Consider the following 21,816-nt stretch of genomic DNA (forward strand, 5'->3'; position numbering starts at 1 on the left):
CACCTGTATGCCGGTGTTCTTAGAATCTTAACAACTTTCCGAGCTTTCTCAATAAAGGCAAGGGAATCTACGTGTTTGTAGAAATCTTTGACAGCGAGCTGCAGTGTATGTACAGCACATTTTACTGACGATATTGAGAATATATTGGCGTCCCTTAACAGTGCCTCGTCATCCAATTGCTCATCTGATAAATCCAACTCTCCACTGTCATCTACTGATGGCGAACAATCACTTAATAGCTCCACTGCCTTTATCATGTTGCGGCCATTGTCTGTTGTTATATATATTGGTATATTTGCTCTTTTCTTATATTGAATGTATTTAAAATACTTTCAACATGGCCACAAACATTTTCAGATGTTTGGGATTCTTTAAGCTCAATTAGTCCGAGCGTCTTCACACAAATATCACCTCCGAAGTAATGCCCCGATTCAGCCTAGTGGCTGTGTCCATTTTCAGGCATAGCACTCGGTCCGTCAATGTTGCCATGATTTCTAATTTTATTTTCTCGTACTTTGCATCTACCAAGCCAATAACTTTTTTTGACGTAACTGCAGGCATTTTCAGGCCACTAAAAATCTGGCTTGAAAGAACTTCGAAGCTCTCTGAATTGAGTACGGAAAACTGCATTTCTTGAGCGGTCACGAGATCAACGCATGCATCCTTCACCTTACTTGGGCACATCGTCACTGAAAATTTAACTTGTTTTTCTGGACTTTCACTCTTCTTATCCGCCAATTCGCTTGCATATTCTTTGTGGTGCTGCTGTTACAAATGAAACTGTTCCTTTGAAACACGCTTTACACAGTTTGCACTCCGAAATATTACTTTCATTGTTAAAAGTAAAAAAATTACGCGACACACAATTACGCTTGCGACCCATGTTAACAACGCGAAAAGAATGACCAAAGCAACTGATGCACCAATGCACCAAGGTTTGACTTAAGATAAGCTTCATAAATACATAATTCATCATCATTCATCAATTCATTTATACTTGTTTATAATGCGTGAATTTCGCTTTCCAAATAGATATCACATGCTAAATTTGGGTGATGGAAAGCTGCAGGTGAGTGGATCGAAACAAAGCAATGCCCTGCATGCTTCGGGCTGTTCAGAGAGGACGCACTTAGATCTTATTTGCGAGACTATCATAAGTACAAGTATGAGGGGCCGAAAGAGCACTCGCACTCTGTGTCGTAATAAATTCAATATTCCTTTTTGTGTATTATCGTAAGCGTTTCCGACCCCATAAAGTATATAGATTCTTGATCAGCATCAATAGCCGAGTCGATAGAGCCATGTCTGTCGGTCCGTCTGTCCGTCTGTCCGTCTTGTTTGTCGGCTAGTTCTCAAAGACTATAAGAGCTAGAGCCACCAAATTTTGGATCCAGACTGCTGTATGCTCACACTGAAACCAGTGTATTTAAAAAATGAGCAACGCCCCCTTCCACCCCGGCAAAAGGGCGAAAACCTACCAAACCTACAATTTTGAAGATAAAAAAAAACTAAAAACGCCATTCCGTAGGGAATGGCCATATCTATCAGATCACCAAATTGGGATCCGATTGGATCATTATTATAGCCACAATGGAGAAATTAATTTCCAGTGGCTAAACCCACCCTGTCCCGCAGCTTTTCTTGTTCTTTTCACATTCTCTCATTCACACTCTGCTTCTGCTTCACTCGGCCCCTGCCTCTGCCCTCCCCCTGCCGATGCCTCATCCGAATTTTAACCCACCCCCTCCCACAGCTTATATTTGTTTTTTTTGTTTGTGTGCGGGCGCTGCACTTCTGCATTATGCGGCCTCTGCCTCTGCCATACCTCTGCCTCGGCTTCTGACGCGTCTCTGCAGTGGCTCTGCACTGTGTGTCTCTAGGGGAGGCTGGCACCCTAAGGGAGTGTGCTTGCGTGAGAAGTGTTGTAGATGTAGATGACAGTTGAAGAAAAAATGTAAAATTTGACAAAAACCGCTAAGGTACAGATGTAGTACTGAGTACCGGGTATACAAGTTGTGACGCGTAAGAAGCGTCTCACACGTCCCTTCTTGTTAACATGGTTGATTTGAGACAGGGACATGTCTAATAAGACATCAATAAAGTCATCTCGTGACATGGGCACAAGGTTATTAGACTCGTATATTAAGACATCCGCAGTCGGTGGAATATACGAGTGTTCGAATAATCTATTTTTCTTTAACCATACTAAGTGCAAGCCTATGGCTTTTCACCCCGTGCACCAGATTTTGTCTCCTATTCTCTAGGACACCATGTTCTGGATCGATCTCGACATCAAATAATTCGGAGTTATTTTCGATCACAAGCTATGTTTTAATAGCCATATTGCTTCAGCGGTTAACAAAGCAAAGGGAGTCCTAGCGTTTATTAAGCACTAAAACGCGGTACGTCTCGTTGGTACGCCCGATTTTGGAGTGTTGTTCTTCTTTGTGAAGTCCTCAATACAAGAAGTAACACTTTCTTATTGAATCCGCTCCAAAACAATTTATGATATTCGCCTTAGAAATCTGAACTGGGACTCTGACAGACTATTACCACTATACCGATATTGGCTAAAATTAGTGGACCTCTTTACACCGTCGCTTTTGGGACAGATAGATTTTACAGTTCCCTCCATCTATTATTTATTATCTATCTTGCATAGGACAAGGCTCTGCCGCGGCGCTGCCGCTCAAGTACACGCATATTACATTGATTCGTACCGCTGTCCATAATTGGCAGTTAATTCTTAATTGAAAATACATAAATAAATAAATACCATATCAGTCCACAAATGTATAGTCAAATATTAATATATTTTATTTTATATTTAGTTATTCATTAGTTGTCCCTTCGCAAAGGAAGAAACTTTTCAAATTCCCTTAACAAAGCAAGGGAGCTTTCATGCTGCGAAATTTGTATCAAAAACTAAGGTGTCGACAACAGGTAAATAGGTCACAAAAATTTCAGTGGCGCCAGGTAATTTACACCGGCGTTTTTAACCCTACGTGATGGAAATTCTCCAGGGAAATCCTCTCCTGTCAGAAGCTCTCGCACGCACTATTAGGGATCCTTTCAACCGGTGCGAAAAAGGTGGGAGCCTAACAAAAGCTCGACCTTTTTTACCTGCTTGCCATACCTTGCCATCACATGCCAAAGAGAGGATTAGGTCAGCAAGATCCTCTCCTCATTTTTTGGTTTCAATATGAGCACCGAAATCCCACAGAGATATACCAAATATAATATACGTTCATACTTACATAAAACGTATTCTTCACTAATTTCCTCGAATTGTATGTTCTATTTGATAAAACTAGCTAGTGAGGAGTCTCCGCGCTAAAACTATAATTTTAGTATGGGCTAAAGTAGTATATTATGGGCACTTGTGTACCCTATTTGCTATACTTAATATGAAAGTTCAATTTTACCAGCTGCTTTTAAACAATGACTTTGTCTTATACTGACATGCTTTTAACCTTTACATACATTTTACATTTTATATATATACACATGTACTATAACCGACGTAGATACATTTTCGGTATCTCCAAGGGTACTAAATGTAGCTTATTCCGTGACAATGTTGCTGGTAATTATGGTCGTATGACACTAAACTTCAAAAACTTCATCGGACAGAGACAACCTTGTTCAGTGAAAAGCGTGAGATATATGGATTTGTGTTGAAAATCTACTTTTCGGCATAAATGGAATCACAGACACTAACCCCGCAAGTTCCAGGCTCTCCCGAAACTTCTATAAGCAGTATGTTAATCGTTCAGACGGCCATTCCATTAGGCTTGTGGAGTGATAGGTCGATAGATGCTATCTATAACTCAATTGAGCGCGTGTTCGTGTTAAACTGTTTCATCTGTTTGTACCTTAAAAAATGTATTTCAGCCTAGATTGTATTAATATGTATTTACAATAAGCCAAACTTAAACTAGCGCCTAAATATGTACTTAAGATATATCTAATAAAATCACACATGCTTATTTCTGAAATGAAAAGCACACACAAATGGAAATCTGTGTGGCCCAGAGTAGCCCGGTCCGAAAATGCAGCAGGCAGTCGCCAATCAAACTTCCGTATTGGATGCCATGTTCGGTAGGGTCAGAGGGGCACCGCGGACGAGGGTGGTGGTTGTTGTTGTTGGGCTCTGCGCGGCATGCGATGTCGAGGGTTCCGGCTCCATCGTGATGACTGTGAGTGGTGTCGCAGCCACCGACACCGCCATCGCCGCAGCATCGGCATGCGGATCAGACTCCGAATATGGCGGAGCTGGCAAAGCCGCTATCCCAATGGGGCTGGGGACAGCCGAGGGCGAGTGTGACGCCGCAGCGGCCGCCGTTGGCGTTGTCAGGTTACACATACGCATCACCTCGTCATAGCTGGGCAGCTCCTTGTCGTCCTTTTCCAGCTGGCTGCGAATGCGTGCCGACTCCTCGCTGCTCGGCTCGATGAAGAATATATCGCCATAGCGGTTATGCGGCCGCTCCTCCGAAGCGTTCAACGCATTGCCCTGGCGGTCTGAAAGAGATGAGGAAATAACAATTAATACGACAGTCCATATCGCTCCACACGATCAGCGAGAGTGTACCAAGCTGGCGCAGTCGTCGGTTCTGTGCCACGGAGTCGTGCATGCGCTTTGCCAACTATCAAATCAAAACAAAACGAAATCGAAAATAAATCAATTACGGGCCCATTGTTACTTGACTCTCTCCCTCCGAGCGAGCCTCGGGCCTCGAGCAATGAATGGATAATTACGTATATCAGTTGGCCTATTAGAAATATGGCAAACACAAAACCGAGCGTCACAATTAAATTAGATGTCAAAGTCATTCTGCGGCTGTAGCTGAAGTTCTATTGCCAAAATAATCGCCCCACACCGCCGCTCCAGCGTTAACCAGCTAACAGCGATTAGATAAACCCCCACACAGTCCCACACATTTGGCACACGTTACCATTTCCAATGTCATATCGCTGATTCCTGTGTCGTTGCTGCTGCTGCTGTCGTCGTCGTCGTGGTGGGCAGATCTTTGCCAGCGTTCGACTCTCGATGCGCACATAATAGCAGGCGATAGGGAGCAGGCAGAAGAAGAATACAATGAGAGCTAGGTAGATGGCCACATGGATACCAAAGTCAGATGAGTTCCAGTCCATGATGGGAGCGTACATACTCGTATTGGGAGCACTTCGATTGCCTACTGACCAAAGCCGGACTACATCCCCAACAAGCACTGGTTTCTACTTGAACGGCCATAGAGTTTTCTAGTTTCCAGTTTGGCACTGCGCGGCCATTGATAATCGCCCGATTAGATTATGCGCCATGTTGTGTGCAGCCCGCACGTACGGGAACGATAAAACTCCCGCCATATATAACCCCGCGATGACTACCCGCCATAAACTACAAAATGTCTGCACAGAGCCACTCCTAGAGAAACTTACAGGGTGCAGAGGACATGGCCATCCCTTCGATCCTTCGGCTGGAGGTACCACTCCGTACGCGAGCAGAACAAAACCTCTTGGCGATGCATATGACTGCGCACTTAAAGTCAAAATAATGGAACATTTATCAAGGGAATCGAGGAAAGGGGAGAAGGAGGTAGAGTATCACCTGCAGCACGGCATAGGCCACAAACCCGATGGCCAGGAGGATGAAAAACGTAATCACTGGGCCCGCTTCCATTTTGAAAGAAACTCGCCGAGAGACTAACTCCATCCCTCCCAATTCGCAATGTCTGTAAGGCGATTCAGCGAAGCAATAACAGAGCTAATCGCGGGACAGGGAGGCTTATCAAGTAACACTTCAGGGTTTTATTGATTTATGGGCAGCAATCGGGACAGGGACCGGGACCGGGACCGGGACCGGGACACGCTCAGACGACAAATACATACCAATGTTGGCAACGCGACGGCGGGGGCGACGATGACGTTGGTCCTGAGATCGCTGGGGAGGATTCGACCCACAGCATTTGTTCAGAATGAACCAGAGCAGGAACTTTGAGGGAATATCAGACGAGAACGTAAGAGGAGGCATGGCACATCCGGGAGCGGGTTAATACCTGCATCAAGAAGTAGACTATGGGCATCACCAGGAAAAGCACAAAGAAGGCTCCCACATAGACGATGAACAGATCCATTTCAGTGTCTAAACCACACACAATCGAAGCACTTGAGTAACCAGCCAATACTGAGCAGAGCAGTCTTCTGAGCGAGCGTTGAACTAATCTTATCGGGGCCAAGGAAGCCAAGTTATTGAAGTATTGATTGGCCAAGTCAATTGCCTCAACCGGGGGCTATCGCACTCGAACACCTTACCCTACCCCCTTGACCATACTGTTCACGGGGATGTAGGAGTGATCCAGGAATTCTGTCAACCTACCGCGTCGAGTACGGGCTCTACGCCGGCCCGGCTCCGGTCCGGTCCTCCACGCCTCGTAGCATGCCCACATGCAGAAGCGTAGGCAACAGAAGGTCACGGCACAGGATATGAAGGCGAGAAAGAAGAAAACTAGGTAGGGCGCAACGGCCGGCATTTTCGCACCGATTTTCGCGAGCGGAGCGGGACCTGGATCGGGTATACACGTAGGTAATTGTGTGCTCCTCTGTGAATGATATTCGCTCCATAGAGAGGCCTTTGGGCAACTGTTCATCCTCCATTCTGGCCGCAATCGAGCCGCCTCTGGCCAAGACTTATCAGCGACTGGCGGGGAGCGCTGGCAGCGGGGATTGCAGGTGCGTCAAGGGCCGTCCGCCTGATAAGCAATGCCGTGTATCGCCATGTGTCTGATAAGATACTCTGGGCTGTCTGTTTTTGTTTCTGTTCTGCCATGTTCTATTGCCATTTCATGTGACGAAATGCGTAAAATATACGAGTGCACACAGACAGCCCTGGAAAATGGTATCCACAATGCGAGTATCTGGCAGATAACTGGTAAATGGCAGAGAGTGCGGAAGCCATCAACACAATCGCTAATTAATTCAGAGCCAGCGTAGTGGAGCACAAAACTAATGTTCGGGTTTGCCGGAAAATCACAACCCCCCGACAATGGGGCATATGGGAAGTTTAATTCAATGCCACGACAGAATACCTCTATGCCCATGCTCACCTGTCCAACTGAGCGACGACGATGGGTATGATGCACTGAACCTGCTCATGGGCGTACTGACAGGTGCCGGCCTCGGTTGGCTGCATTTCCGGGCCACATATTTCTAGAACAAGTTGAGGATTCACTCATTCACTCACTCACACACTTAATTCTGAGTCCAAGACTTACTCGCAACGGGAGGTAGACGATTAAAACGAAGATGACAAGCAAAATCCCGAGCTCGAAATAATGGAGTTGATCGGACATGTTAGACAAACGGCAGTGGATATCTGTCCATCGGCTACAATATCGGATCGATGGTACTCAGAGACTGACACTGAGACTGAACCCTTACGTGCCATCTGCATGAACTGCTTTTGAATCGAACGAAATTCTGCGGGTCTCTGCTTTTGCTTCTGCTGTTGCCCCTCTAACAATAAGCAACGAATGATAGATAACCTTATCTGGGACTCAGCTGACTCAACGATTGTCGTTGCGAATGATGATGAATCGGTTGCCCGAGCTTAGTCCTCACCTCTGTCTGCCGTACTGGCTCCTGGCGGATCGATTCGATAGCTCTGCAGCACTCGGACTGGGCCAGCACCAGCACCAGGATCCGGACCAGGACCACGGTAACGTGTCCTACCCTGCTGCCGTGTAGGTTGACTCTTGTGGCGGGCGCACAGACAACACACCTGCAACGGCGAAGATCAATCACTGGGGTTGGTGCGCATAGGAACAGGAATAGAAATTCCGGGATTCCTGGAGCAACTTACATGCACGAGCACGGCCACAATGATGACTATGAGGAACCATCCCAGGCAAACACTCACGTAAAGTACCATTGCAACTAATCATCGGAGTCAAGACAAGGAGCGGGTACGAGTGAGCCTTCCAGCCTTGCCGTAGAGGCAGAAGTGTAAACAGTAACTGCCTCCTAATCACACGAAAAAAAGTCAAAGCCCAAAGCAAAACAACCCTTATCACGGTACGGACAAGCCTGTGATTAATGGTATGTGAACAGATATTTTAGCACTCGAGGAGCTCTACTCTATCAGCATTGCCATCTATCATTGCTATCTATGCCCCTATCGATTTCCTTACACACTCGCACTGGTACACACCTTCCGTCACAGAGTTGTCTCGCAGCATCGAGTTCTGCTTCGCCTTGCTTTTGTAGCAGAGCTGTCGGAGCAAATAGATTGGTTGGTTACGATAGAGATGAACAGTAGAGATTGGGAGCTGAACTTAAACTCACAAAGGATACCAGGAGGATCAGGAGGCAGATGTAGAACACGTCTATCAGTTGCATTTTTGCGGGCAGCCGATTGTTAATCGAACCGAACGGAATCTGAGTTGGTGGCTAAATACGGCGTAGAATGCCAAACAAGTGTGGTAATAATTTCTTTATGCTTATCGCTGATATTGATACGAACATTGACCCCCCTAAGAGATATCTTATCGGCAGGGAGAGCTTTTTGGGGCTGGGCAAGCTTTTGGGTGTGGACTTGCTTACCCTCGATGGCCAGCCGCAGCATCATCTCCTCGCGCAGGATGCGCTCGTACACCTGAATATTCCATTCCTCGACTTTTAGTTTAACGAACATATAGCACTCCTAGGGGGATGGCATGGAGGGAAAAGTGGGACAATGGATTGACAGAGAGAGAGAGTGAGAGAGAGAGAGAGAGAGAGAACGAAGCTCCTGCTGGGATGGGATCAGCAAACTTACCCGTCCAACCAGCCAAAGGACAATCGAAAGTAAAATGGCAAAGAACCAGAATTCCGTGAACATTGGATACAACTGAGGAATTTCGTTGGCAGACTTTCAATTTTTCATTTGCACAAACATACGTTTAGACAAACCGATGATGGGTTGCTTGGAGAGGGGTAGAAAGGGGTTAACTCACCCGACTCCCGGCCGTAGGCAAGGCAGCACAGACACTTCCAGTTGTGCGTGGGACAAACGTAGGCCTTGAGAGAAAAACCAATGATACGTATGTAAATATGCACACATGAGTTTCATCCCGCAGCAGAGATCCACTTACCCGCAACAGAATGAAGAAAATGAGCAGGAAGGATATGAAATAGTAGTACTCCACGAAAGACATTTCAGCGTCAGCCTTTACCTGAGCAATGTGGCAATGCAAATGAGTCTAGAGCTGCGGGGACACAAGCACCTGACCCACACCATCCAGAGTGTCTCTGATAAAGCCCCGATAAACAGAGAGATAAAGAGGGATGGGATAAATGCCTTGCATCACCTGGCTGTCGCGAAACTTTCGTAATTCGGGTGACCAGATAAGCAAATCAGATGTCTAATTATAGCCAACTTATGGTGTGGTGTGGGCCATATAAGGCAATCAGGAGGCTTGTAATCAGGCATGTGCTGTGCTCTGATAGCCACTATCAACTCTCCTTATTTTGTTTTGTTTTGTTTTTTAAATGTGGACCGCTTACCAGTACTTCTGATTCTTGGATCAGCTTGCCTCCTAGACGGGCTCTCTCTCGAAGTCTCCTCACTTCCAGCTCGCTTGATCTTGTTGTAAGCATTGACAAGGAACTGCAATTGAGAGTCCTATAGAGGCGTCTACACGGGTGGCTTTGAAACGAGTACTCACGACTATGATCAGAATGATGACCAAGATCAATATGGAGAAAGAGCTGTATTCCGCACCCATTCCTATTTATATTCCTATTCCTGACCAACTGCAAGTCTGTGCACAACAAGTGCTTTTTGACAACTGACTAAGCTCCCAATCAGCCCCCCCATTGCCCATTGCCCATTGCCCATTGCCCATATCCTTATCTTATCTATCCCTCTTCAAATTAGAGGCAAACCATCGGCAAACCATACAAATTAAATATGTTTAAATAAATCTTACCTCTGCCTAGTACCCTCCTGGTGGCCATTAACACAATCTGCAATAGAAAATATACATGTACATACATATATATAATCTTTCTCCTCTGCTAACTGTAAGCCAACTTACATACCTTGATGAATATGCCAATGCCCAGGCCCAGAAACAGCAGGCACGAATAGAGGGCCACTGACATGTTCGCGGTTAGGGTAGTCCCGGTGGTTCCGCCGATTCATATGAACACGGATTGCCAACTGAAAACTCTCTCCCATGCCGAACCAAGACAGAGTCCAAGCTGGTGCTACCTTTTGTACAATAATGCGATAAGGTTAGGACGGATTTGTAATCGTTGTGTGGTTCACAGACTATTGACTTATCGGTTAAAAATATTTTGAAACCAATCAGCAATGTTTAGAGAGGGACACCCTTATGTGTGGGTTATGCCATGGCAAAGGAAATCAGATGGGATAAATAAATATAAAGGCGGATACGTGTCGTCCAAGCTGCTGATGTTGACCAGGAATATATTTACACGTGAATGAAAATCTCTACGCTGCCAAATCAATCCTCTGATTGAAATGATTCAATCTGATTCGTAGTCAAGACATTGTGTTCAAGCAAGTTAAGTGTTACCGAATGGGAATCACCGGTAATAATCGTAGGTACCAATCACCAAATCATTTCTATACATAACTAAAGTTTTGAAGTTTATGCGGCTCAACAAGTTTCTTGCTTATTGTTTCTTATATTTTTTGACCTTTCGAAAATAAAACGAGAAGGGACGTGTGAGACGCTTCTTACGCGTCACAACTTTTATACCCGGCACTCAGTACTACATCTGCACCTTAGCGGTGTTTTGTCAAATTTAACATTTTTTCTTCATCTGTCATCTACGTCTACAACACATCTAACACCATCTTCCCTAGACCCACACACTGCAGACTCGCAGTTAATATCTTCATTGTGGCTAAATTAATGATCCAATCGTATCGCAATTTGGTCATTCCCTACGGAATGGCGTTTTTAGACTTCTTTTATCTTCAAAATTGTAGATTTGGAAGGTTTTCGCCCTTTTGCGGGGGCGGACGTGGCTTAATCGACTCGGCTACTGATGCTGATCAAGAATATATATACTTTATGGGGTCGGAAACGTTTCCTTCTGTGTGTTACATACTTTGTGCACAAGTACAATATTTACCCTTCGAGTACCGGGTATAAAGAGCCGCTTACAATAGCAATTTGTAGAGTACCTGCTATAGGAATTGGACAGAAAATATAGTTTATTTTGTATGTTGATATAATAAAGCAATCCATCCTCAACAGATCTACCGACTTGTAGTTATTCATCTGGGGAATTATAAGGGATTCTAAGGGTACAAACCACGGACTCTGTTGTATGTAACTGTTGCTCGAAATTGGCATTGCTTTTCGTGTGCCACTGTACCCTTGCATTGTAGTCGAGTGGGTTAAGTTTAACACTCAGAAATTTCAAGTTCATAGCAGCATTCGTACTGCTAACGTCTGACCTGACCCATTTAAAATAAATCTAAGGCAATTAAAGCGAACCGCTTGGGTAATTATAGGGCGGTCAGACCCGAAAACAAACAGACTTTTGCTGAATTGTGATAATTAATAGTTGCCCTGGGAGTGGCCGAGGAGGCTGGGGCTGGCACCGTGGCAATGGCAGGGCTTGGATTTGGATTCAGATTTGGATTCGGACTTGAACTGCACCCAAGACAATGAAAATTGTAACAAAATTGCGAATTTACTTGTAGTTGGAATGGTTGCGCGTTTTTTTCCTCTCGCGTCTACACTTCAAGTTTATTTTATTGTTACAAATCGGCAACGGAACGAGCGAGTTTACGTAAAGATGCCTTGAACTGAAATTAATGAGCCCGTTAGCCCCGAATCAGCCGCAGACCCAGCCTCATCTGAAGCCCCTGCCCCAGCCCAAGCCTCAGCCCAAACTTCAGCCTCCACGTTGGTGTGCGAGTCAGCATTTCTTTTGTGGCGTTCCATGGGATTGGCAACGCCCGAAGTAGCCGCCACCACCGCCAGACCACCAGAGCCCGTTAGAGCAGTCAGCCATGCCCAATCGGACTGTCCATGTCGGAGGAGTGCATCGAAGTCCATCAGTCCAACAGTCCGTCAGGTGCTGCTCCACCTCCAACTTGACGGGCACGCTTCATGCTTCAAGTGCGCAACAATTGGACAAAAGCGGATTTGGTTTGCTTGCTTTAAGGGGGGCTATGGGTTTTTTCCCCCTCACCATTTTCTTTGTTGCCTTAGGTGGCGTGGATTGGTAATTTGTAAGCGGGGGCATTGCAATTGATTTGAATTGATTTCAATTGAATTACTCATAAACAGATCTGCGGATGTCAGTTGCAACTACAGTTGAAACCATGTGCCACCTGGCCGCCACTTTGACTTCCTTCCTTTCGGTTCACTCGCTCGTGAGAACGGTCAGAAATTTACATTTCTTTGGCCGGCGGGACGGCACGCACCTCAATGTCAAGTTCAGAGTCACTTCCTTCCCAGAAGTGAAACCAAAGCCGAAACTTAACTGTTCCGATTCCCTGCACAGACTTCTTATAGAGACGTTAAAGGCACGGATCCAATTTAATTTGATGTTAATGCGCATAAAAAAAATAAAAACAATCAAGTTAAAACTTACAAATCATGTAGCGCACAAGTTCCGGCTTGAATGTGGCTCCTATGATCTAAAACTGGCCCATTGTTGACTGCATAAATGATGATTATGATGTGAATGTGAAGTGAATAAATCTGAATGGCTAATTGTGGGTGTGGGTGTGGGTGTGCTGGCTGTTGCTGTTGATGCTGGTACTGCTGACTCTTTTAATCATCAATTAAATAACTTGAAGCACACTCGGCGCTAATGTGTGCCCAATTAACTCTTAAAAACCCTCACATTTTCTATTTAAAGCCGATTTGTAGCTACCCTTTTCAATCGGAGTATGAGAAACATTCCCAAACACATGTATCCTTCAATGCCACCTTTCTATCAGAAGAGTATGTCCAAAAATCACTTAATTTGCCCATATGTATGCCCGAATTGAGCGAATTGCTAATCTAAAACAGATCCCACTACCGCTAGTGATCATTAATGGACGGAGCACTGAAACAACGCCCAGAGAACTTTGGTTGAAATTTATTTCGATTCGCCACTCTTCGAGCGCGGCCTTGAACTTCAAAGCCCGCGAATGACGTGGCCAATTAGAACGTTTCGTTAGCTTAGCGGATCGGAGGTGGCCAGGCAGCTAGGCAGACTCACTTTCGCTTTTTCATCCATCAAGACAGAGGCGTACTGGCGAGATTCTTGCGAAATGCCCACAATTGAGAGATCGGCACGAGGGAAAACCCTGACATAACCTGACAGACGGACGGAAAGTATGTGGAGCATTAAGCATTCGGGCTAATTAGTTAATAAACAAAAGAGAGGCCAGCCATCGTATCGCAGTGGATGGGAAACATTTCTCCATTCCCATTCCCATTCCCATTCCCTTACTGCCTCTGTCTGTCTCTTTTATGTTGCTTTATTTTGATTTCTTGGGCGGATCAGGGTCCAGAGTGCACCTGGCCGATTCTCAATTGCAGCGAAAATGATCGCAATACTGGGAGAAACTTGCGGGTTGTTTTGGAATTTTAAGAGCGCTCTCTCCCCCCGCTGAAGAAAGGAAATGGACAAGTGCGATTTGAGGTTTACTTTTTGCCACTTTGGCTGTGTCTGCAATGCCCATAATTTCCCCCAATGAACCTGACCGTCGCGCCGGTTGTTAATGCTGTCGAAGTCGATGGGATGGGCAGACGGGCAGGCGGACAGGCGGACAGGCTGTGGCAGTAAACACAGTTATGATTATGAGAGGCCTTTGTGACAATCAACTTCCTCGAAACGTGCTGCGCTGAAATGGCTATGCCATGACTTTGGCATGGCTCTGGCGTGGATCGGAATGGACTTGGACTTTGCATAATGGTCGGCCAGTTAGCCAGATAGCCAGTTGGCCAGTTAGTTCGTGTAATGAATTTTTACCTGTGCTATTATGGGACAATAGTAGCTGAAGGCGGGGCGTGGAGTCAGCGACATTGGGGAGACATTTGTCAGCAAAAGTTTCAAGTGGCCGAGTGGAGGAAGGGTCTGTATTGGCTAGCTCTCCTAGGGGCTGAGGCTGGTTACGCTGCTGACTGAATCCATCAAAACATTTATTAATTATGCATTATAAGGCTGGCTCTAGTCGAGTCTGGGAAGGGACCGATTGTGATTAGCTGCCGCCTGCAATTATCCATCAGAGTCGTGAAGTTGTTTGCCGCGACTGTGCATACTCGACAGCTGCAAAATGTGTAATATGACGACGGGTGGAGTAAAGAAAAAGAAAAATCAAATAAAAACGCCAAAAGAAAAGCCAGAAAATTATGTGAACTTGTTATATCACCTGTTGGGCAGAGCAAGTCACTTCAACACTTCACCAGTGCCGGGGACTGGGACGGGTACGGGCACGGGGATTGGGGCCCCAAACACTTTTCCAAAACAGCAGCAGCCACAAGCAGAGCAACAAGTTGCACTTTCTTTGCGTTACGCTTCTTTGCATGCATTGCCAAATATATAAATATATATTTATTTGAAATTTATATTTATATATGTATGTGTGTGTGTATGTTTGTGTGTATGTTTGAGTGTGTGTGTGTGTGTGTGTGTGTATGTTGAGATAATGGTGCGGTCAGTGTCCAGACATTGAACGCCAGGCCAAGCAGTTGCAATGCTTGAATGCTGCCCGCCGAAAAATATGCAGAAACAGATACAGATACAGATACAGATACAAGTGGAGATGCGAGAGGCAGATGCAGATGCAAGTGCAACAGCAGCAACGGCACAGAAACGCAAAAGTTCAACAGACGGAGGCGTCAGCATCGGAGGCGTCGTCCCGCGCATCTCCCTCCCCTCCCCACAGCACTTGTAGGCGTTTGCAGTATTGTAAATTAATTCATATTAGCTAAACAAATGCATTGGTGTGCGAGTATCGGTGTATATCTTTGTACTGTGTTGTACTGTGTGCCTGGGTTAGCTTTTAGCATTTCGTTCGATGGATGAGTTGCCGCACAGGTTTCTGTGGTCTGCCTCAGCGTTGTGGGAGCATCGCAGCCTCGTTGCAGAAACCGGCGCAAGTGATTTTTATTTTCATTTACTTGGCATCGTATCGCATCGTCTCGTATCGTATCGTATCGTATCTGGCAAACATGCAAAATGCGCCGCGAAGGCTGAGAAAATCAGCGGTGAAAATGTTAATTACACTATGTACGTACATATCTAGGCAGTGGCTTCTAACTGCCAGCCAGTTAGGGACCCATCCAATTCCAATACCAATACCAATGGTTGCAAATGCAAAATTGTAGAGTGCAGCAGTTAGTTTTATACATGTACAATTGCACGAAAGTTTGAAGAACTGAGCATTCAATTATGCTGCTACATGGCATGAGTAATATCAATTGGATTATGACTAATGGACAGGCGCAGACACGGACACAGAGACAGACATACAGTTCTAGAAACGAAACCAACAAACACCAAAACAAAAGACTTCGGCAACGAACTTGACGGCGGCGAAGGAAATTCCACTCAAAAGTTTCAATTCGAATACAATTTTTGAGCCCCTCTCCGCTAGAAAGATAGATGGGGGAGGGAGGGGGCAGTGAGCAAGATATATTAGTAAAAGGTTCTCCCCGCTCACCACTCTACACACACATATGCATACGAGTGGCGAACCACCTTACCTTCCTGTTCACACCCCTTGGCGGTTGTCAAGAGAGCTCGAGAGAGAGAGAGAGAGAGAGAGAGAAATAATAGAGAGAGAAAAACATGCTCTTGGGGCCCGATCTGTTGGGCGGTTGGCTTCGGCCGAGTGTGGCGGCGACTTTTTGGTATAAAGCATTAACCAGCCAAAGAAAGTCATTCACTTAGTTGTTTGAGCTAGACGAGCGAACCGTTAGCAATCCGCTAACAGCAAGAAAAGTGCTGCCCAAGCGCAACTCAGTGTTAAATATACAACTCGAAAGAAAAACACTAGACTCCTCTGATCGAACCCCAAGAACGCCCACTCGAGACCGAACATCGAGTGAACGAGAAGTGAGTGCAGTGTTACGTTTTATCCAGCCCACAAGAGGATATTGCCCAAAGGACAAGCACATTATTTGGATACCTAACTACGAGGCGTCTGCCACAGAATGCAGTAAGTGTACCCCCATCCCCACCCTCAGACCCTCAGACGGCAATGAATCATAGGCCGAGACCCGAATCTGGGCCTGGGCCTGGGCCTGGACTGGCCCTGCGGACCAGAGACCCACAAATTCGTGCCGAAACCTCAACCAATAATTAACATTTTGGTATTGTTTGACTTCTGTCTGAGTATATTTCTGTCTGTTTGAGTCTCTGGGACTCGATTCGTTCTCTCAGCCCCGTTTTGTGTTGCTTGGCAACCAACCACGAAATATTCTTTTGAAAGATTTCAAAATCGAGCAACATACATACGAGTCACAGCCAAATGCAACTTCTACTGCAACAGAAGCAGATACGATACTCGACTCGTACTTGGAGCGTGTCTCTTGGGTTCGTTTTCCTCCACCAAAGTCTGCCTCCGTCTCCGTCTCTGTCTCTGTCTCTGTTGCTGTCTCTGTGTTGGCGTGGGAGTTTTAGTTTTTGTTTTCGTTGGTCTCTTGCCCGCCTGTGGCACTGACAGTTCTTTCAGACAGCCAAGTACCGTCACTAGACGCTGGTAGTAGTGGCAGCTGCTGCTCCACCAGTTCATCAGTTCCTCAATACTACACCAGGGGGGATAAGCCTAAGCCCATTACCTAATCGAAGGCAGGGGGAGTTTATGGCCAAAAATTTGTGTTTGCTTTTGTGGTAAGCCATCCGATGTCCAGGCCGGGCAGCAACGGCAGCTGTCGGACTGAATTAATCACAGCCAAAGTAGATCAATCGATTAGGAATCGATTGGACCTGGTCACGCCTCTGAACAGAGACACAGAGAGAGAGGGATACAGGGAGAGAGAGAGATGGAGATATAGATCACAATCTCCACAATAAATTGCCTCACATAATCGGGGACTTGTCCTTTCTAAAACGTAGTGTGGATTACTCATACGCATGGGTTACATAAGCAACGACGAATATGAACGGCAATTGTATCAAATGCACGGGGCGTATACGCAATATGTCAGCGTTTGGAATTTCAGTTACGCACAGACATGCGCAATTGCCCAAGCGTGCCATGCCACGCCCCAAAGCCACCTAGTCCCAGCAACTGCCTTCTGGCTATTAGCCTTTGAGGGTATCATGACCATCTGAAAGTGGCGGCAATCTCTGAGTCCTCTATACACATGTCGATCTGACACAGAAAAATATGTATGTACAAATGTACATAAATATGTATCAACGAACTGAAACATAAAAGGTTAGCATTAAATGTGTGCTTTGAATGGAAATTCTGCTGTACTGGAATGTCTTGTACTTTTGCTTGGATGGGATCCCAATGGCACTTTGACTGTTATGTCATCAAACATCACACACAACATACACACATACACAAGCACACACACACTCCTACTCCCTCCCCCTAAGCAGTGCCCAGGCATGGCGAAGGTCAGCCCCAAAACGGTTACAAATTTGTGAAAATTATAAACGAAAAATCAAAAGATAAGCGAAGACAGAGATTGGAGTGGAGTACGAGAGAAAAGAAACATAAAATCCATTTCCCCGAGCAATTGTGGGGCACATTATTTAGATGCCCCGAAATCAGCCAATCGTAAAATTCCAGCACATTAAAAATCCACCTCACCTCCTTAACTGCACGCACATTAGCAGAGTTTAATTTGTTACAAAAAGATTTAAGTTGGGAAAAAGTGAAAAAAACGAAATTAAAGCAGTGCACACAGAAATACACACAGTTTAATGGCTTCGGGAGGGCTGTTAACGAGCTTGCGTTTAATTAAGGTCTCAGTGGTGAATGCAGAGAAAACAATAGACTCGAGCAACAAACTCGACTAGTTAAAGTAAGTAAATAAAATGCTTAAAAGAGCTAGATTTGGAATTGTAACAGCTCGTACTCGCACTCGTACTCCAGGGATTAAACATACATATGCAAAATAAGGGAAGAACAGGAATCTAAAGTGGCATTCATCCAATCTGATAATAACCCATAAAAAACGCATCAAAATGCCTGATGCTGTGGCGCACTCTGCTGCACTCTCTGTCGTAAGAGTTGCTTATTGCTTATGTCACCCCAAAAATGTCCATCTAACATGACGCACACCCAACATTTAAGAAAATCAAAAGCAAATATAGTCCGAGCCCACATGGTGGCTCGTAAGAGATACAATTCAGCACCAGATTCATACGCAAGAAAAGTCTGCGGCAGAGCAAAATCAAGTCAGTCTCGAGTACGAGTACGAATAGGAGCATGTAATGTGTAACGAAACCAACTCTCTGCTTGTCTTGTGGTCTTATGCCAGAAGTGGCTGAAAGGTGGTCGAGCAGTACTGGGGGCAGTAGGGGTACTGAACGTAAACCATCAACGCATCGTCTCTGCCGCCTGGCTGTGAAGCTGTGATGTAATGGCAGTACGATAAAGTCTCCATCTGGAGCTAGAGCTAGAGGTAGAGGTAGAGAGTCAGATCCCGAGACATGCAACTAATGCACCATTTATGGCAGACAGACTGGCTGGACTGGCCATGCCATGCAACGCAGATTACGAATGCGACTGCGACTGCGATTGCCAGTGAGAGTGCTGAGCCCCGAGCAGTGCCCCACATGTAGAGCAGCAGCCATAGGTGGAATGATCGGAATGGCAATGATAGTGGGGGGGAGCACTCTTTGCATGTGGGGCAGGTGTGAGAAGAAAGCACAGTCTCTGGCGCTGAACGTGAACATGGAGTGATTCCCAGGCACATTTCGCAAAAGGTTCGTTGACAGTGACAATGCAACAAGCGGTGGTAGGCTGCACATCTTCAGCCAGAGGCTGCCTAAAGTTCAAAGGTGCATCCATCCCACTGCAACTGCAACTGAAACTGCAAATAAAACTGCAAATGAAACTGAAAATGGCAGCGCAGCTGGGAAACTCCATGTCTGGAACATCAAACTCTTTTCAGCCCTCATGCAGGTCAAACTTTATTAACTTGCCCCAATTAAGCGCGATGGAGATGTAAAGATTCAAAGTCAGAGCCAGCGGCCAGCGGCCAGCACGGTTGAGTCCACTTATCCATTCGACGAGACATTCGATTGGCAGGAAAAGTAAAAGTTTGGCTCGGACTTTTGCTTTTATTGCCACATTTATTTCACTTTGCTCAACTATTTGTGACTGTTACTCCGGCTTTCCAAGTTACGGCCTCAATTAGAGGCAGGCACGGGCACGTAACGTTAGCTAATTGGACTGACTGACCAGCACCATCGATCGGACAGGAATGCCTCTCAGAGATTATGCGTATGAGTAGCAGTTGACATTCAGCCAAGTTGTCTGTGATCCGTGATCTGTGTGTGTGTGTGTGTGAGAGAGTGGGTCTCGATTAAATGGCAAGTTGAGCATCTTTATTGTACTCCCTTGAAGAGGGTATATCAGCTATAGCACAGATCATCGTCCCGATGGATGTACCAAGCAAAAAGGATTTTCCTTCTCCCACTCTATCCTCTGTCCAGACTGTTCTTTGAAGCTTTCGATGGATGCATGGAACTTTGCCAAGTGCATTCCGTCTTCTATGGCTTCCAAAGCCAAACCTTCCTCGTTGGCTTCTCAGCCTCTGTGGCATCTTCATGGTGGACGGGATGAGTTGGGACGGTACGGGACTGGGACTGGCACTGGGACTTGCTGTTACCTTATAACAAGTTTTCTGGCCTGGTCTGGTCTTGCATAACTGGTCGCTGGGCTGCTGCAGATGCCGATGCCAATGACGATCCGATGGGGCTTTGGTTGCAATTTGGCGGCATATGCGAGTCAAGAGAAACAAGAAAAAGGTTCGCAAAAATATTTTCCCGCGTTTTTTGTGGGTCTTCTTTCTTGATTGTCTGCTTGCCACAGAGTTTCCCATATCATAAAGTGCCTGTCTACGTGTCTATAGGTGGAATGACTTGGGATTGACTCATTTTATGGCTTTGTTTCTCTTGCAGCACACACCCAGCCCTGCTACTAGTCCTGTCGGTTGCCACCGGCCTGTGGGCCACTGTGGATGGAGCCGCCACAGGAGCACCTTCGGCCACGGCCACCACAGCTCAGCCAAAGGGGTTCTCGGCCCGTTCGCTGGACGTGAACGCCAGCGGCGCCGAGGAGGAGGACGACTTTGAGACGCAAGCCCAGACGCATCTGGCCTACAGGCAGCAACAACAGCAACACCACCAGCAGCAGCAGCAGCGCCAGCAGTATGAGTACAGTGAGGAGGATCAGGAGGAGGCGCCTCGCCAAGTGTACATCAATCGTAATACCAAGCAGCAGAACAACTACCTGAAGCAACAGCTACAAAAGAAGCCGCTGAGCGAGGAGAGCGAGGAGGAGGAGGAGGAGATCGAGGAGCCCGACCGTCTCTCCACGCTACTAAGCAAGTCATCCTTCAGCTGCACGGACAGGAACTCTGGGTAAGACAGCACCTATCAATGGGTCGGTCGCTCAAGGTGATGCTCACTTATCCCTGTTTTTAGCTACTACGCGGACGAGTCGCTGAGCTGCGAGGTGTTCCACTACTGCCAGGAGAGCCAGAAACACTCGTGGATTTGCCCAGAGGGATTCACCTTCCACCAGATCCACCTGATCTGCATGCCACCCTCTCACGACAACATCTGCAAGCAGTCCTCCAAGTACCACATCGTCAACGACTACCTGTACAAGCCCATCAACCTGCAGGAGCACCAGAGCAAGCCCAACGTGACTCTCCGCTACTCGGAGCGCTACTTCCCCGATAACTACTATGAGCACGAGCGCTACGACGACGAGGAGGAGGAGTTGCCGGCGGCGCCCAGGCCACGAACACAGCACCAGCAGCAGCAGCAGCATCATCAGCAACAGCAACCCCAACAGCAGCAACACCGTCAAGTGATCGCCTATCAGCAGCCCCAGATTCAGCATCAGCAGGAACCTCAAGTCCGTGTCCAGTATCAACAGCAGCAGCAGCAGCAGCAGCAGGCACATCCCACACAGATCCGACACCAACCACAACCGCAACCGACCACCCTGGCCTATCGCAAGCCCCAGCCCACGACCACTATCCAGCCACAATTACAGTTGCATCAGCTGCACCACCCCCAATTGCAGTTGCACCAGCAGCGGCCCCAGACATTGGCGCCCACCGTAACGCCGGCGCCGTACCGCTTCTTCACTGCCGCTCCACAGCTGCAGCATCTGCAGCAGCAGCAGCAGCATCAGCAGGTCTTCCGCACGCCCGAGGAGATTAACATCTCGCTGCAGCAGCGCCGACCGCAGGTGTTCATTGCCACAACGCCTAGGTACTACGAGGATGAGTACCTCTACGAGCGCAGGAAGTGAGGAGTGAGCAAACAGTCTTGTCGTTCCACACCCTCCCCTTCCCCTGTCCATGCCCTGGAATCCACCAATTGTGTACATTTCTCCTCCCTCCCACGCCAGTTTTGGGGTCTACTCTCTATTAGCTTTAAGCTGTGCTCCCGCTCCTGCTCTCTGTCTCTGCTGTCAAGGAAGTAGCTGGCACACTCCATGCGACGGCCTCCCCTTGTCAGCCCAAAAATCATAGCGCGAGTTTTGTGTACCTATTTGTAATATTTAATGTCCTGCTAGAAGAATCCGCCTTCTAACTCAATTCGTTAATAAAGGAAGCCACATTTAAGTTAGCTGCTCATTGTATA

The 21,816-nt window shown here is 46.6% G+C and overlaps 2 protein-coding genes across 15 annotated transcripts; one reads left to right on the forward strand and one right to left on the reverse strand.

Annotated features, from left to right (window-relative positions):
• Positions 1 to 3,875: 3,875 nt before the first annotated feature.
• Positions 3,876 to 10,182, reverse strand: LOC117588151. 14 transcript variants are annotated; one of them, XM_034279353.1, is made up of 3 exons: positions 10,081 to 10,182; positions 9,969 to 10,005; positions 3,876 to 4,524 (listed from the first exon to the last, which is right to left on the reverse strand). In XM_034279353.1, the coding sequence occupies exons 1-3, from the start codon at positions 10,141 to 10,143 to the stop codon at positions 4,073 to 4,075; spliced, it is 552 nt and encodes a 183-aa protein (XP_034135244.1). In that variant the 5' UTR covers positions 10,144 to 10,182; the 3' UTR covers positions 3,876 to 4,072. The 14 variants fall into 14 exon arrangements, with proteins under 14 accessions (XP_034135244.1, XP_034135253.1, XP_034135201.1 ...); XM_034279362.1 differs by having other exon boundaries at positions 10,077 to 10,137; XM_034279310.1 differs by lacking the exons at positions 9,969 to 10,005; positions 10,081 to 10,182 and adding exons at positions 9,544 to 9,646; positions 9,705 to 9,802.
• Positions 10,183 to 15,912: 5,730 nt separating this feature from the next.
• LOC117588131 (putative cyclin-dependent serine/threonine-protein kinase DDB_G0272797/DDB_G0274007) lies at positions 15,913 to 21,801 on the forward strand. Its single transcript, XM_034279216.1, has 3 exons — positions 15,913 to 16,186; positions 20,116 to 20,577; positions 20,641 to 21,801. The coding sequence occupies exons 1-3, from the start codon at positions 16,182 to 16,184 to the stop codon at positions 21,479 to 21,481; spliced, it is 1,308 nt and encodes a 435-aa protein (XP_034135107.1). The 5' UTR covers positions 15,913 to 16,181; the 3' UTR covers positions 21,482 to 21,801.
• Positions 21,802 to 21,816: the final 15 nt, after the last annotated feature.

Source organism: Drosophila guanche, unplaced genomic scaffold (genome assembly GCF_900245975.1).
Source record: "Drosophila guanche unplaced genomic scaffold, DGUA_6, whole genome shotgun sequence".
Classification (NCBI taxonomy): Eukaryota; Metazoa; Arthropoda; class Insecta; order Diptera; family Drosophilidae; genus Drosophila; species Drosophila guanche.